The 15,649-nt window shown below is 44.7% G+C and overlaps 1 protein-coding gene across 1 annotated transcript in view; it reads left to right on the top strand.

Annotated features, from left to right (window-relative positions):
• ctnnd2a (catenin (cadherin-associated protein), delta 2a) overlaps positions 1-15,425 on the top strand; it is a 248,375-nt gene extending 232,950 nt beyond the window's left edge. Inside the window, exons 23-27 of the mRNA XM_078291542.1 lie at positions 9,607-9,733; positions 13,095-13,226; positions 13,806-13,886; positions 15,085-15,193; positions 15,281-15,425. Of these exons, the coding sequence (XP_078147668.1) occupies positions 9,607-9,733; positions 13,095-13,226; positions 13,806-13,886; positions 15,085-15,193; positions 15,281-15,425 (594 nt within the window). The remainder of the gene's footprint in view (positions 1-9,606; positions 9,734-13,094; positions 13,227-13,805; positions 13,887-15,084; positions 15,194-15,280) is intronic.
• The last annotated feature ends 224 nt before the right edge of the window (positions 15,426-15,649 follow it).

Here is a 15,649-nt window from a genome sequence, read left to right as displayed (position 1 = left end):
TTCAGCACACTAACACTTAACTTTAGTGGTGTAATCAATGCGTTTGAGTGAAGATATTAAGAAATGCGGTAACACATTCCAGGAAGGTGACCTTGCCTTTGAAAGTTTTCTTTTTTCGCTCGCCGCCCGTGAGGGAGAAGAGAAGAATGTTCTGAGTTCAGAATTTGTGTTTGAGCTGTGTGTTTGTGTGCGCCTGTGCACATGCTTGTGTATGGTGTGTGTGTGTGTGTGTGTCATTTTGTCCTGTTGTGTCACACCTGAGCGGATAATGTCACACACGACAGACAACACATACAGAAGTATTGGAAGTTGATGATGGTCTGAGGATAAATCTTCAATGGATTACAATGCAGTTGTTGCACGAAGTTCTTCTTTTTATTTAATCCGTAGCACCTATTGTGCACGGTTCATTTAATAACCCTGGCACCAGTATCAATCCATAGTGAAAGGCTGGCAGTCGTTTCTTTTGCCTCATATTCATCTTTTATGTGAAATCTGTATTGGAAGTTTGGTGATTGAACAGCCAGAGAGACTAATGTAAGCACGGCAACTAGATTCACCTCAGCAAGTCATTTCATCTTGTGTTCACCCCGGAAAAACATATTTTTTCTCAGATGAGAGACTTTGCCTGTGGGATTTCGCACTTGATTTCAAAGTACCTCAAGTTCTTTCAAAAATGCTCCTGAATGACGGGACATTACATAATCCTGAAACAACCGGAGTGATCTGCCGTTCGTCAACATGGTGCAACTTTTAAGAAGACATTTCTTGAAAACGTGTGAAAGTGCATGAGAAACAAGTGAAAATATCTCTAACCCAATTGGCATTTTGTCCCACTTGTTTTGAGAAAAACCTAAGATATATAATAAATAAGCATACAACCTAATGACTTATTCAGATGAAGCTGTTTTGTAGCGAGCTCACTGTCCCAGTACTAGGCTTCTGACTGTTGCCGGAGTCAAACCAGGACAGGCCGCCCCATGGCGCCGCTGTGTCCTCGCCTCATCCCGTCGACTGTATCCCTCACTTCATCCGTCATCCTCTCATCCCCAGTATTACGCACAACAGTATCCCCATGTGGCCCCTTGGAACCTCATCTGCTTCACACTTCTATAATCATTGCCACTGGATGGCATTACACTCGAGTGGATAGCATTACACTCAAACAATAAGACGTGAAGGACATTGGCTTTATGCGGTGGCCTGGCACAGCCAAGGCTTTGTGGTTTTCTATTGTTTTTTTTGTTATTTTTTGTATTTTTCACCCTATCCACTTTCCCCTTAAAAGGCCTTTTGCCAGGCCATAGAGATAGATAGATAGATAGATAGATAGATAGATGCATAGATACATAGATACACAGATAGATAGATAGATGGATAGATAGATAGATGAGTAAATAAGTTAGTAAATAAATACTAAAAGGGAATTAAGGGAGGCAAAACTTTGAAGCAACAGAATGAGTTTTGAGTCTGTCTCATTAGACTTATAATGATGTAAACATCAATTCAAGTGAAAAAACGACGAAAGATAAGATGTTTTCACTCCACAGCAGCTATAAACTCCATCCATCATCCCTAAATTGAAACAAGATATCATCTGCAGTCTGTCCAGTCGTAAAATCCCTTGCTCCATCCTGCCTCATCCTCCTGCACTTTATTATAATCCTCATTATCCGAATGATCAACATCTTTTAATGCATTTACAATTTTGCTCTTATCCAGAGCATCTTCCAATAAGTGCAACAGTAGAATTAGCTTAAATTCCCTATAGCTCACCAAAATGACAAGCGGCGAAGGCACAGAGCGAAAGTGAAAGAACTGGAGAGGAGACGGATATGATTCAGTGGAGGGAAAGCAACAGGAGATGCTTTTTGAAATAAGTTCTCAGCCTATGTCAAAAGATTGGTGGTGAGTCTGTACGCTCAATACACACAAACTAGGACAGTGATTCTCAACTTTTTTCATATCAAGGACCCCTCATGTAGTACACATTAGGCCCACTGACCCCCATTTGACCCAAATCTGAGAATATTTTTATTGTTAGATACGATTTTGTCCAGAATTCCATGACTATCTGTATTCTAGGTAGAGAGATAACAGTGAAACTATAGTCTCCATTTATTCCACATTCTCTAATCGTGTTAACTTCTTGAAAATAATGGTGAAGTTTAACAATTCATAATTTTGCTGTGGACCATCTAGAACCCCCTTAAGGACCCCTGGTGGTCCCCGGACCCCACGTTGAGAACCACTGAACTAGGAGAAATGAAGGACACAGTCTTTCCCCAGTCTGGTTTTTTGACACTTTCTGAGCACCAGAGTTGGTTAGGCTGCTACGTTATGTTATATACGATCTCTCTAAAAGGTATTTTAGAAGGCTGACAGAAGTCATACCTGAAATCCACTTTCCACATTGCATGAATATAGCCTGGTTAGTGACAAAGCAGCCTAATTTATAACTGAGGAAATTGTTATGTTAGAGGATCCACACTTTGACTTTATCACACACGTCCAGAGCTCTAAATAAGTGACTTAACTGCTAGTATCCCCGCATGACGTATTAGGACACGGGTGTTAGGTGCACCAGAAATCCTGTTAGCCTCCAATCCAAACATGGATTAGCATACAATTTAGACTAGAGTGGAATAGAGTGTCTGCCGTATGTTTCTGAGTAGAAGCGAGGGGAGAGACAGAGAGAGAGAGGGAAAAAGTACAGATTTGTGTGTCTGTGTTCATGTCAATTTTTTTGGTGCAGTTTCAGGATGCGTGTGCTTTAGTTTATGGGTGTGGGTACACGTATGCATGTGTGTGTGTATGTGTGTGTGCATGTGTGAGTGTGTGGAGTTTTGGAAAGTGAGAAGAGGAGTGTAGGGTCAATAATGAGTCGGTTTGAGCTGTGTTGTCAAGGAGTTGTTTGCTTTGAAGTCTCAAGTAATGAGAGCATTTTGAAACACACTCTCCAACTGTGTGTTGTGCAGCTGTGCCACGTGTGTGTGTGTGTGTGTGTGTGTGAGAGAGAGAGAGAGAGAGGGTGTGCGTGTGTGTGCGTGTTTGTCAGACTGCAGTAAGAAGTGTTAATCACTTCCTACAGCAGTGCCATGGGAGTGCTCTAGACCAAGAGACAGAGACAGATAGAAAGGGAGAGAGAGAGAGAGAGGGGAGAGAGAGAAGGGGGGGATTGCAACAGAGGGGGGGGGGGGGGGGGGGGGGGTGCCTGGTGGCATTTGAACACATAAAAAAAAAAAATAAACAGTAACTCTGTATGAAAATAGCATCTGAGATGACTGGAAAGATCAGTGGTGCCGGAGTCATTAATAAACCAAAGGCAAAATCCCTGTTTGTAGCAACACCAGCACTGACTGTAGGATGAGTCTTGTATAATAGTCTCCAGAGCGCACTAAAACTCTACTTTTATCAGATTTTATTAGGATTATTTGACAGGAACTGTCCTCATTCAGTGTGTGTGTGTGTGTGGGTGTGTCTGTGTCTGTGTGTCTGTGGTTGTGAGAGAAACAGTACTGCTTCATCTACAGTTCCTGGGAGGAAAGCCACAGGTCATATTTTAAGCAAAATGTAAGATACTTTTTGGTGGAGGGTTATTGTGGAAAACAAAGAATCGAAACTTGGCTACTTTTTAACTAAACTTGTTCTTAATAGCACCACAAGGACTAAACACTTCCACCCACACACACACACACACACACATACTAAATGGTATAATGTATTGTATATACACACACTATTCTATCCTGTTATTTCTTAACAAATGACCTAATATAGGGCACTCAGTCTGGCACACACACACACACACACACACACTAGCTGAACACTAAATTTCATACCGTTACACTTTGTCATAACTGTTCAGTGTGTAATTTTTGCTGGGCTGCCCTGGCTCATTTCTTGACAAATGATCTAGCTTGGACACTTAATCAGACATACTCTTATACACACTCATATCACACACACACAACACAAACACGCACACACATCACAAAACACACACGCACCCACAAGGACACACACACACACACGACAGATGAAGTTCAGGGTCAGAGAGATGCTGTGTTTATCACATGTATGACAGATTTACAACATGTTCCAGGGATGTGTAATTTAATGTGTATTAGAGAGTGTGTGTGTGTGTGTGTGTGTGTGTGTGTGTGTGTGTGCGCTGTGTGGCTGAGGTCATTGATTTCTATTTCACGGAGCCTAGTCCTTCACAGGATCATACCACACAATGCTAGGGATATTCCAATAGATAAGATAAGATAAGATAAGATAAGATGGAAAAAAGTGCCAGAAAGTTTACTCTATCTGAAATGTCGTTTAGTATACTTTTCTTCTACTGAAAAAATAACTGTCACTATCTGACTTGTCCTGATGAGACAAACCCCACCCACCTGGTGCTCCAAGTGGGTTCAAACAAACGCTCTAAATTATTAGCAAATATGTTTTGACGCAGGTTTGGTTTGCACAGGTGGTGCATTCCCACCATATCCAACTGCGTCTGTGTGTGTGTGTACGTGTGTGTGTACGTGTATGTGTGCGCACAAATATATGTGTATGCATCTCATTTATCTGCAGCCTTAATTTTGTCTCCCACTGCCTGCTATTATTATTACTATGACTTGAGTATTTTTTTTGATAATACCTCAAACACACACAGCTATCAAGGTTTTCTGCTGTTATTAAGCGCTTTAAAAATGAAATGAGATGATCTTCAAGAAAAAAAATAGCAAAAATTAGTCCTTTATTCTCAATTCCCTCTGCTGTACAGTGCAAACGGGAAAAGGCGGCGAAAACCTTTAAGGAGATGAACATTTGAAAAACTTCAAAGGACATCAAACCAACCCTGGGCCTAAGAAGCTATCTCTGTGTTTTGCCTGGTCCGTCTCTGATGTTGGAGTTCACCTGTTTCAGAGAGAGAGAGAGAGAAAGAGAGAGAGAGAGTTGGAGTGCAATGAGACAGCCTTTCTCAGCACAGAGGCTAGCAGTGGTATTTAGTGAGGCAGAGAGAGGTAGAGCTACAGAAGCTAACGTTTACATTTACATTTTAGGCATTTAGCTGACGTCCTCCTGAGCTATTTACAATGAGTGCAACAGCAGAATAAGCTTCAATTCCTACATCACCAAAATCACAAGCTACCAAAATAAGGAGTGCCAGGTTCAGTGCGTGGTTGCGAAGGTTGAAAAACCTTCAAACCTAAGTTTGTCCCTTTAGGCAAATAATGCCCTGAGGCCAGGCATTTCTTTAGGAGCGTTGCATAAAGCCCCTAAAATTACCTCCTCAGCAGGGCTCATATTTAGCCTTTTACAGTAGTTTCAGCCGTAACACTGCAGTTGAGTTCATCATTACTGTGGCAACAGTTCACTGTGCGTCATGTGCAATCCCCAGAGGCTCAGCAGAGATCACTATTATTTTGCAACATCTATAAAACTCCCTGCAATTTCATCAAAATGTACATTTCTGTGACACCAAACCATGTCATACATAGTTATTTCATCCGAACTATTTTGAATTTTTGTGTACTAGAAACTGGCTGCAAGCTAGCTAATGGGAAAATGCAATGATCAAGCTGCTAGCTTGGTGAATTTCAATCTTGCCAACAATAAAGCTGGAATCATATTTGGCTATTTAGCTAGATATCCTGAAGCCTCCTACACATAAAACATAATTTTCTTTGACTGAACTATTAAGTTATTTGAAAAAAACATCAATATAAAAATGGCACAAATGCGCAAGAGACCATGAGAGGCGCCTCAACAAGGAAATGCCCTTAAGGGGCTTTGTGCAACCCATCAGCAATAATATAATGATGACTTAAGGAACTTTCCTTTATCTGTAGAAGTATCTACGGATATTCCTTGAGTGGTGAGACAAGTGGGTTTTGTGCAACTCACTTGAGTTTAAGGTGAACATTAGAGAGAGAGAGAGAAAGGTATAAAACTTAACTAAGAGCTTTTGTGCGACCGGGCACAAGGCCTCAGTGCCACTACAATATTTCTGTGACCACAGATGGATCATGTGCCAGCAGTGGTATTTAGAAACATGAAAAGCCTGAGTGTGGAAAAGAGTGAGAGAGAGAGAGAAAGGGAATGAAGGAGTAAAAAAAAGGACAGTGTTCACTGGTGGTTGAGGCCCAGAGGGGACCCACCGCTCATCATGTGTAACCTTTTACAGTTTTTGCCGTAATTGCTGTCTGGCATGAGCGCCGACAGATAGACACGCACACATACACACACACACCTCATTTGTTGGGGCAGTAATCGCTTTTTACCTCACAGTCCCACGACCTTCAACTAACTGTCCAATGACGGTGAGAGCAACAGGCACAATGGTTGCCTAGCAACCTGCTCTCTTTCTCTCTCTCACTTTTCCGATAGGGGCTGAAAAGAGTGTTAGAGACTGAGAGAGGGAGGGTGAGAGGGAGAGAAAAAGTCTGTGGAAAGAGAAGCAAATGCAGGTAACAGAGAAAGGAGGTTGAGGTGAGAATCAGAAAGACCAAGTACTGCTGGTCTACAGACATACAGACAACTTATAGTGACTTTCACAGTACAGACTGACAGACACAGTAAGGACAACAGGACCTTGAATACAGTGCAAATGGGACGTTTTAATGTCACGGACCCACAAATGGAAACACATTAGACCATGGACCCTTGTCTGATAAGATTTTGTCCCATATAGGAAGATTCTTGTTGTTGATTTACTATCGATTTGTGTAACTATCTGCACTGTATGTGGAGTAGTAGTGGTAAGAGTTAGGGGGCAGTTGTGTCTGTCCGTCTCTGTTCATTTCAATTCATTTTCAATGAGAGCTGTCCGTCATCCGGACAGGGCTGATGGCACGTCCGTATCCGTCAGATTCTGTCCGTCTGTTTTAATGGACAGAAAGTTACTTCTTTTCCTCTATGAAGTAGCACCGCTATGAGCAAAGCCTTCTTGGCAGCCATGTTTTCTTCTTGCTCTACTTCCTATCTACCACGCCCACCACACTGACGTTCCAAAACAATCCAATGAACAGAAATCTAGCTGTCAAAAATTCTGTCCGTTTTCTGGCGGATCAGTGTGGCCGTCCCCTGAAACCTGTCATTTTTATACATTCTCTGATTGGGATCATTGCTTGTGAATTAAATTATGGTTAAATTTAACTATTGCTCATTTTGCTGGGAGGCTTCCCTCAAGGACCCCTGTGGGGGCGTCCCTGGACCCCACTTTGGGAACCGCTGCTGCAGACAGTAGACTGCACAAGTCACTCTGCAGAAATACATTCAACATTCAATATTCAAAAACTGTGCGTTGGAGCAGCGTGGCGGTTCGGTGTACCGTGAGGAAGTCACACCGTATATAATGAGATGTGCTGAATAATGCGATGGAGGGGAAAAAGGGAGAGAAAGAGAATGTGAAACAAGGTGAGGGAGCAGTGCGCAGCGGCCGAGGGAGTGGCGGATAAATAGATGAAGTGGGAGCGAGGGAAGGAATGGCGGAGACTGGCAGCGAGCTACCTTTGAACTGCTGTGTGTCAGAGGATTCGGCTTTCTATTAGTCTTCAGCGCCGTGCCAGGAAATAGGAGTCAGAGCAGGACATGGGACCATGTTAACTCCAGCCCACTTCTCTCTCTCTCTTTCTAGGTCTCTCTACCTCTCTCTCTCTCTCTCTCTCTCTCTCTCTCTCTCTCTCTCTCTCTCTCTCTCTCGCTACCTCTCTACTTCTCTTCCTATCGTCACTCTTTACTTTCCTATCATCACTCTTCCCCCGTCTGCCTCCCCCTCCCTGCTCTCATTACTTTCTGTCATATTTTTCTGTCTTTCTCCATTTCTACCTTTCCTCTCCCTCCTCCCTCTCATTCTATTACCCCATCTCTCGCCCCCCTCTATCTCTCATTCTCCTCCTCCTCCTCCACTCCTCCTTCTCCTCCTCGCTCCATCTTAACTGAACTGCTTCACCTCCCCCATGTGCTCAGAGTCACTGCAGTCCTACCAGTTTCCCATTGCCAAGCCGAGGCCCCCAGACGGTAAAGCTATGATGGAATGTGTCTCCATTATCTTTTGATTATCATCTGCTTGTGGTGCTTTGCTTTCAGAGGTACCCAATTATCTTAATGCTAAATTGAATTTGGTTCCAGCTCTGTGACTGTTGTTGACTCTCGTAATCCATTTTTATGAAAAGGGCTTTGCTCCAATCACCGCTAAACTAATACATATACAAAGCCAGTGGCTTTGCAGTAATTACGCTTGTGGAGTTGTTGGTTGTATTAATTTTTTCTACAAGGACAGTGGAATATTCGCTAAGCCCGGGCTTGATGCATACGTTTTAATTTGTGTGCCGTCTGGGTTTGTATACGTGTGTGCACAGCTGCGCGTGTGTGTGTGTGTAGTGTGTATTTGTCAGTGTCTGAAATTAATGTTTTGACTCGCCAACCAAGGGCTGGTAAACTCAAAAAATGTATCTGCCAAGAATATATTTGCTGGCCAAAATAATTTTAATAGAAGTACGTAATTTTTCAATGAATTATGTCAAAGTTTGCAGAAGTTTAGACGCTACTGCTTTGGTAGAGCAACAGGCAGCCAATCAGGAGCCAGTGTGTTGATACAGAGCCAGTGTTTTGCTTTGATTTGATTGGCTCAGGGTCAGACAGAGTGTACAGTCTTCAGCAGGGACAAAGTTTGAGAACAGACAAAGACCAAAGACTGTATAACTGAGCCATTCAAAAGTTATCATCTCAAAAAATGACCGGCTGTGTGACCCTTATTGATTTATCCGCCAAAGACACATTTTACTGGCATTTGGTGCGTGGTGGGTGGTAAATGCGGACGCTGTCAATCATCCTTACGTACGTGCAAGCTTGTGTGTGTGTGTGTGTGTCTTGAGTGTGTGCATTCAGAATATAGCTCACATACCTACTGTGCCTAGAAACATTGCTTTAGACAGTTCCTCTATGCGTTTGAGGATGTTTGCAACACTGGCCCATGCAGGGCTTTATCTCTAGACTACTAGACTACAAATACAGTACAGTGATTCATCAATATTGAATCACAGATGTAGCCATTGCAGAAGTCCCACTTCTTACTGCACACTCGCAGAACTACTGCTGCACTTTTGTTCCATTCTTGAGATTGCTCGAAAAAGTCGGAAGTTACAGTGAATGGTCTGGTAACTAGCTGATTGAGAGACTTAAGTCTTTTATTTTAAAGTATAATCATTTGGTTCTACTGTATAAAATTAAAGAAGGAACTAAAGTATATGCAGTGTCAATGGAGGCAGGAGGATAAATGCATGAAAGGGGTCTTATGCTGTATTCTGTTTACACTAACTTTCAATCACTCTGAGTAAAGAAAAAACACTTAAATGCTTAAAAAATGTTAGTAAAGGAATTTGCCTATTTGTCTTGATATTGACTATTTGTCTGTAAAATGTTTATCTCGCCTAATCAGGGTTGGGGAAAATGGATTAAATGTGAATAATGGGAGTACAGTCATCTGATTACAAAAAACAGTTGTAATCTCTTATAGCTATCATAAAAATACAGTGGTCAGATAGCACTGGATCATGTGTACTGTTTGTAATGTGTTTCTCTTTGTGTTTGTGTGTTTTTTTCCAGGACGGCTACTCCCAGTACCACTTTGTGGGCTCTGCCTCCACGATAGAGAGAGACAGACAGAGGCCCTACTCCTCCTCACGCACCCCCTCCGTCTCTCCTGTCAGGAACTCCCCAAACAACCGCTCCGGTGAGGAACATGACAGCTGAAATGGATGGGTCACTTGTGTGTGTGTGTGTGTGTGCGTGTGTGTGAGAGAGAGAGAGAGAGAGAGAAAGAGAGAGTGTGAGACTGAGTGATTGCAAGTGAGAGTGTGTATGATATGAGAGAGAGTGAGAGAAAGAAAGATATTGTTTATAGGGGAGTGAGTGATTTTATGTGTGTGTGTGTGTGTGTGTGTGTGTGTGTGTGTCGCTTGAGGACAACCAGAACATACTAGACACATGGATTTTAATGAGCTATAGTTTACCCATTAGCCAGTAGCGTCGGAGCTCGCGAGCCTATCAGTCTTCACACTGGGGCTACAAAGCTGTTAGCGTCAGCGCTCGCCCACCCACCGGCCTTCATGCTGTAAAGTGCGATTATCGTTAGCCTTTAGCTTGAGCCCATCGGCCTTCATGCTTTGCAAAGGGCGCATTAGCATTAGCTGTTAGCATCAGTGGTAGGAGAGCCTTCAGCTGTGCTTTCTCCACACCGGGCTTAGCAAGCTGATGAGGCAGAAAAGTACTTTTCCTTCCTCCCGGCTTAGGGGGGGTCTTCAAGGACCCGGCTAGGGAGAGAGAGTGTGTGTGTGTGTGTGTGTTAGAGAGAGAAAGAGAGAGGGATGAGATAAACAGAGAGAAAGAGATAACGAGAGAGAGAAAGAGAGCAGGGAAGAAGAATTAGGCATCGAGGAACGGTTAATGCAGGGAGGAGGAAGCGAGGGATGAAGGTTTGACTTTGGCCAGCGACATTGAAAACGAGAAGCTTTGAGATCGTAGCGCGGAGAGAGAGAGAAAGAGAGAGAGAGATTCGTGGGCATCTGCAGCGTGAGGAGGGGAGGGTGGAATGGCTGGAAATGACTCCCGTCTTCTCTCCTTCTCCTCCCCTCGCTACCCTCCACCCCCCCCACCCCCACCCCACCCCTCGCCTATCCACTCCTCCGCCCCTACTCGTTCACCCGTATCCTTCTCCTCCTTCTCCTCCCCCTCGCGGTAATCCTGCTTTCTTCTCACCTCTCCTTCTGATCTCTCACTCTTTACAGGCCGCCTCACTGCGCACGCATGCACACACGCACTCACACGCATGCACACACATACACACACAACGGTATCTCCTCTCTGCATACTGCTCCAAACTGCGATTCGGCCCCTTAGAGATGGATCAAAGGAGAGAGAGAGAGAGAGAGAGAGAGAGAGGGTGGGGAAGAGAGTAATGATGGGAGTGGAGGCACACTGGGAAAGGAGTGAAGGAGTTAGTGTGAGGAGCGAGTGGTAAAACTGTGAGAAGGATGGAGAGAGAGGGAGAGGGAGACCTTTCCATCCATCATAGCCCTCACAGGATTCTGCTGTGTTTTGTGCTGATAGCACTCAGAGTGAGTCTCCTGGGGTCTCATATCCGACGGTTACAGGCCTAGTCCCCACGGTAACCGTATCCAATAGTGACGGCGCGGTCTACCGGGGTGCTGGTGACAGGTTACAGCGTTCCCCTTACCGGAATCGGCTGCGGAGTTGTCAAAGCCTCATAAAAATTAAACATTGCGTGTGTCAAAACATTATGAAAGCCTCCCCTGTCACTCTCTCTCTGTCTCTTTCTTTCTCTCTTGTTTTATTAAATGTTTGCACACTACCTGCACATATACCTCTATCAGTAGGTGTGGTTTTCTTTATGGGCATTTGTTTTTATATGTGTATAATATAGGACAAAAAAAAACAACCAGATTGGAGGCTTCGAATGCTTCTTAGCTTCTAATGTTAAAGATTGTAGGGTTGGATAACAAAAGGGGTCCTCCAGCATTCAAGTGGATGAAGAGAAATTCAAGGCACTCCAGAAATCAGTTTAAAAGCCTTTATTCTATTTGGCTAGTCATGTTTGTTAAGTGTTTTGGCCCCATGGCCTTTATCAGGGTACAGAAGCGTAGCCAAATAGAATAAAGGCTTTTTAACTGATTTCTGGAGTGCCTTAGATCTCTCTTTTGTCCACAAACCGTAGGAAACATTTCTGTTTGTGCAACTGAGAGTGCTCTCCATTAACTGTGTGTGTGCGTGAGTGAGCACACATGCATGTGTGTTTCTCTACACCTACAGTCCTACAATCATCTGCAGTTTTCAAAGTTTAGTTTAGCAGGCCCATATTTAGAATGTCCTTCACTTCGCAGGGCAAAGATAATATATATATATACCCTATGTACGTTGGGTATTTAAAGGAATGTTTAGCTAAGCAGACCGAAGGGGCTGATACACAGGTATGCAGGATTCTAGCAATTCAGTGTGTCAAGATAAGAGTGAGTGAGTAAGCACTTTAAGTATGCTGTAAGGGGATTACATTGTGATGTGCTGTGAGAGTGTGGCGAGTGTGTGTGTGTGTGTGTGAGAGAGAGAGGGGAAGAGATTCAGACTAAAACATTGTGTGTATGTGTGCTGGGAGGGTCCTTGGCTTGTGCGGGTGTGTTTCTGCATGGGTATGTGTGTGTTGGTGCATGCTGTGTATCAAGGATCCTTTGGAAAAGCTTGAGAAAGTGACGGAAATTGAAAATTCTTGGTTTTGAAACTAGTAAAATAGGTTTGAAAAAGTAATAGTGTAGTGTTTGAAAAGCCCAGGAGGAAAAAAAATACAGCAGCAAGTCTTTCCACCTCCATGTTTGTATTGGTTCTGTGTTATAGTGGGGTGTTTTCGCGAAGTTTGGGGGTTGCGTGGCGTTGGAACTCAGGTAGTGTGTTATCCCAGTGTTCACCTCGTTGTCAAGTGTGGGTGCCTCTACGACTCAAGACAAAAGAAAAAAAAGCCTGTGAAAGCCAGTTCAGGGTGTGATGTTCAGTCTTTTCACAGTCTATTCAGTTATGTATTGTGTCGCCAGCTTAAGGGGAAAGTGAACCAAATTTCTTTGGCTTTGTTTTCTAGCTGTTACAGTAAGTCATAGCTAGCCAATTTTGCATCTGGCCCTTTCAGATGAGCTGAAAAAGAACAGAGAGGCAACAAAATGGAAATATACCACAGAAAAATAATGTAAAAGCTATGGAATTTGGTATTACAATTAGGTGTCCAACAGCTGTGTGTGTGTGTGTGTGTGTGTGTGTGTGTGTGTGTGTGTGTGTGTGTGTGTGTGTGTGTGTGTGTGTGTGTGTGTCTTCTGAAGGATTATCCCCAGAGGTCCTTTAACATGCTGGAGGTGACCCTTTATGCTGACAAGCTAAATGATGAATAATGACTCGGCACCTTGAGAGACACACACACATACATGAACACACACATGGAGAGCGTGAAGGTACATGCTGTTCTGTGTTTATTGCTTATTATCGTGTGTGTGTGTGTGTGTGTGTGTGTGTGTGCGTGCGTGCGTGCGTGCGTGTAGCGAGCGCCCCAGCCTCCCCCAGGGAGATGATGAGTCTGAAGGAACGCAAGATGGACTACGACTCCACGGCAACCAACGCCGGTTTCCATAGCAACAAAGGAGAGCACACTTCCCGGAAAGACGCCATGGCAGGTGTGTACGTGTGTGTGTGTGTGTGTGCGTGTGTGTATTTGCATGTGTGTGTGTGTGATGGAGACAGAGAGAAGAATTAAACGGTTCTATTTCCATCCCCTATTTCTCCTCTCACTTTCTCCCCTTATCCGTCCATCTTTTTTTCTCCCGCTCACGATTTCTTCCTCTCTTCCTCGAACACTATTTCATTTTTCTCTTTCTTTCCCCCTATCTTTCTTTCACTTCTTTCTCACTATCTCTTGCCCTCTCTCTTTGTCTCTATTTCTTTCTCGCTCTCTCTTCCTTTGTCTGGATTTCTCTTTATATATTCCTCTGCCTCTTTCTCATTCTTTCATCCTGGTAGATTTTTTTTCTGTCTTTCTCTCCTAGTGTTTGCTTCAGGTCATGAGGGACAGGCTAATTGCCAGACTTTTAGACAGAGTGCATGAAGACTTGGACGCTAATTAGCTGACTTTTCACTAAACCACTAGCAGTGTTTCCCCCCGATTTACTGACCTTATTATCACTATTATAATATCTATTTTTTCCATTCTAACAGACACATAAATGTATTGTCTTTCTATCCATCCGTCCACCTAGTGCAAGTATCCTGCGGGACATCTACATTGTTCCGAAACTCTTACTTGACTGCCAGTGATGACATCAAGCAAAACCAGGTGAGTTGCTAGTGAGCACACACACACACACACACTCTGACATATCCAAGACCCATCATATCACAAAAAATATATTTATAGCACATTCTAAATTTACTTTACTGCACCCTTCCACATTTGCACACACACACACTCACACACACACGCACACCGACACAGCAGGTTTTAGCAGTGCATGCATGTCGTCAAGGCCCTCGCAACTTGGCATATGCTGTCATGACGATGGTTATTAGGAATGTGATAGCGGCAAGATGGAGGAGGCACACACACACACACATACACACACACACACACGCACAAGGTGGCTCACTGTGATAAGAGTCACATTGGCAGAATCTGCGATAGAGACACGCCCTTAGCCCAGAGAGCGTCAAACCATTGCAACCTAAAACCACACCCGACGGGCAATTAAAATCTTTATCTCGGTTGATTGCGCTAATTATTTGCTTCTGTTTAATGACTCTCCTTGGGGGAGAGGGAGGAGGGGGCGGTTCAGTAACACACAACAGCATCACAGCCTTCGACGGGGGAAGGTTAGAATCGTGTGGGGTTAAAAGTTTGGTTGGTTTTGTTTATTCATCTGTGTTAAATACAACGACTGTGTAATACAGAAGTTCCCTTGTCGGGACACAAAGTTTGGCTTTACCAGCGCCAGTTAAATGAACTATACTGAATAACTCAAATGGGTTTGTGAGCAAAGGGCTATCACACGTATGACTGCATCCTCACATACACACACACGCGCACGCACACACACACATACTCTCTTGCCGCTCAGAGTTATAGTATTTGAGATGAATTGCCCCCTTCAATACCTGCATGTAATAGAGAATTCACAGCATGAGTCCCTTTTCAGTTGATTCCTCTCCAAGCCTTTTACCCGTACTGCCTGCCTTTCAATCCCTTCTCCCCCTCCTCCTCCTCCTCCTCCTCCTCCTCCTCACTCTCTCCCTCCGCTCTCCTCTCCTCTCCGCCTCTCCACCTTTATCTCCTTCCCCTCTTATCACTGTCCACTTTCCTCTGACTCTCCATTTTTTTTTGCTTCTCTCCTCACCTTGCCGCGCCTCACCCACTCCTCTCTGTCTCTCTCCCTCACCTCTCCACTCCACATTCCACACTTGCCCCCTGCCAGGCCCCGGTCCAGCCCTGCGTCGTGCCCCCCCAGCCCCAGCAGGACAGCCCGTCAGCGGCCACGCTAAAAGACTACGACCCCTACCCTCCCGCCCCCTCCTTCCCCCAGCCCCAGCCGCCCCAGCCTCCGCCGCACAGCCAGAGCCGGAGCTTCGACGAGGCCTACTACGAGGACCAGCAGGGACCCCCGCCCCCTCCGCCCCAGCCCCAGGCCCAGGCCCAGCCGCAGGCCCACCCCCAGCAGCCCCCGAGCTCCGCCGGACCGCCCCGGGACCCGCGGGAAGACCTGCGCATGCACCTGGGCCTCAAGTCCACCGGCAACTACGTAGACTTCTACTCGGCCTCTCGGCCGTACAGCGAACTGAACTACGAGACCAGCCACTACCCGGCCTCGCCTGACTCCTGGGTCTAGTTAGACTATGACAGTGGGTGGGTGGGGAGGGGGGGTAACAGAGAGTCTGTGTGTGCGTGTGTGAAAGGGATTATTTTTGCAAGTGATCAGCAGCAGCTTAGAACAAGGTGACCGCCAGCGGTGCGTTTTAAGGGGGAACTTGTAGTCGGAGGAAGGAAATTAGTGTACTCTAAAATAAGGGGAAGACAGAACTAAAGGGGGGGCGGGGGGGTTAAGAGGTGAAG

This window comes from Centroberyx gerrardi, chromosome 22 (assembly GCF_048128805.1).
Source record: "Centroberyx gerrardi isolate f3 chromosome 22, fCenGer3.hap1.cur.20231027, whole genome shotgun sequence".
Taxonomy (NCBI): Eukaryota; Metazoa; Chordata; class Actinopteri; order Beryciformes; family Berycidae; genus Centroberyx; species Centroberyx gerrardi.
The sequence above is the reverse complement of the archived record's forward strand: the minus strand, read 5'-3'. Positions and strand labels throughout refer to the sequence as shown.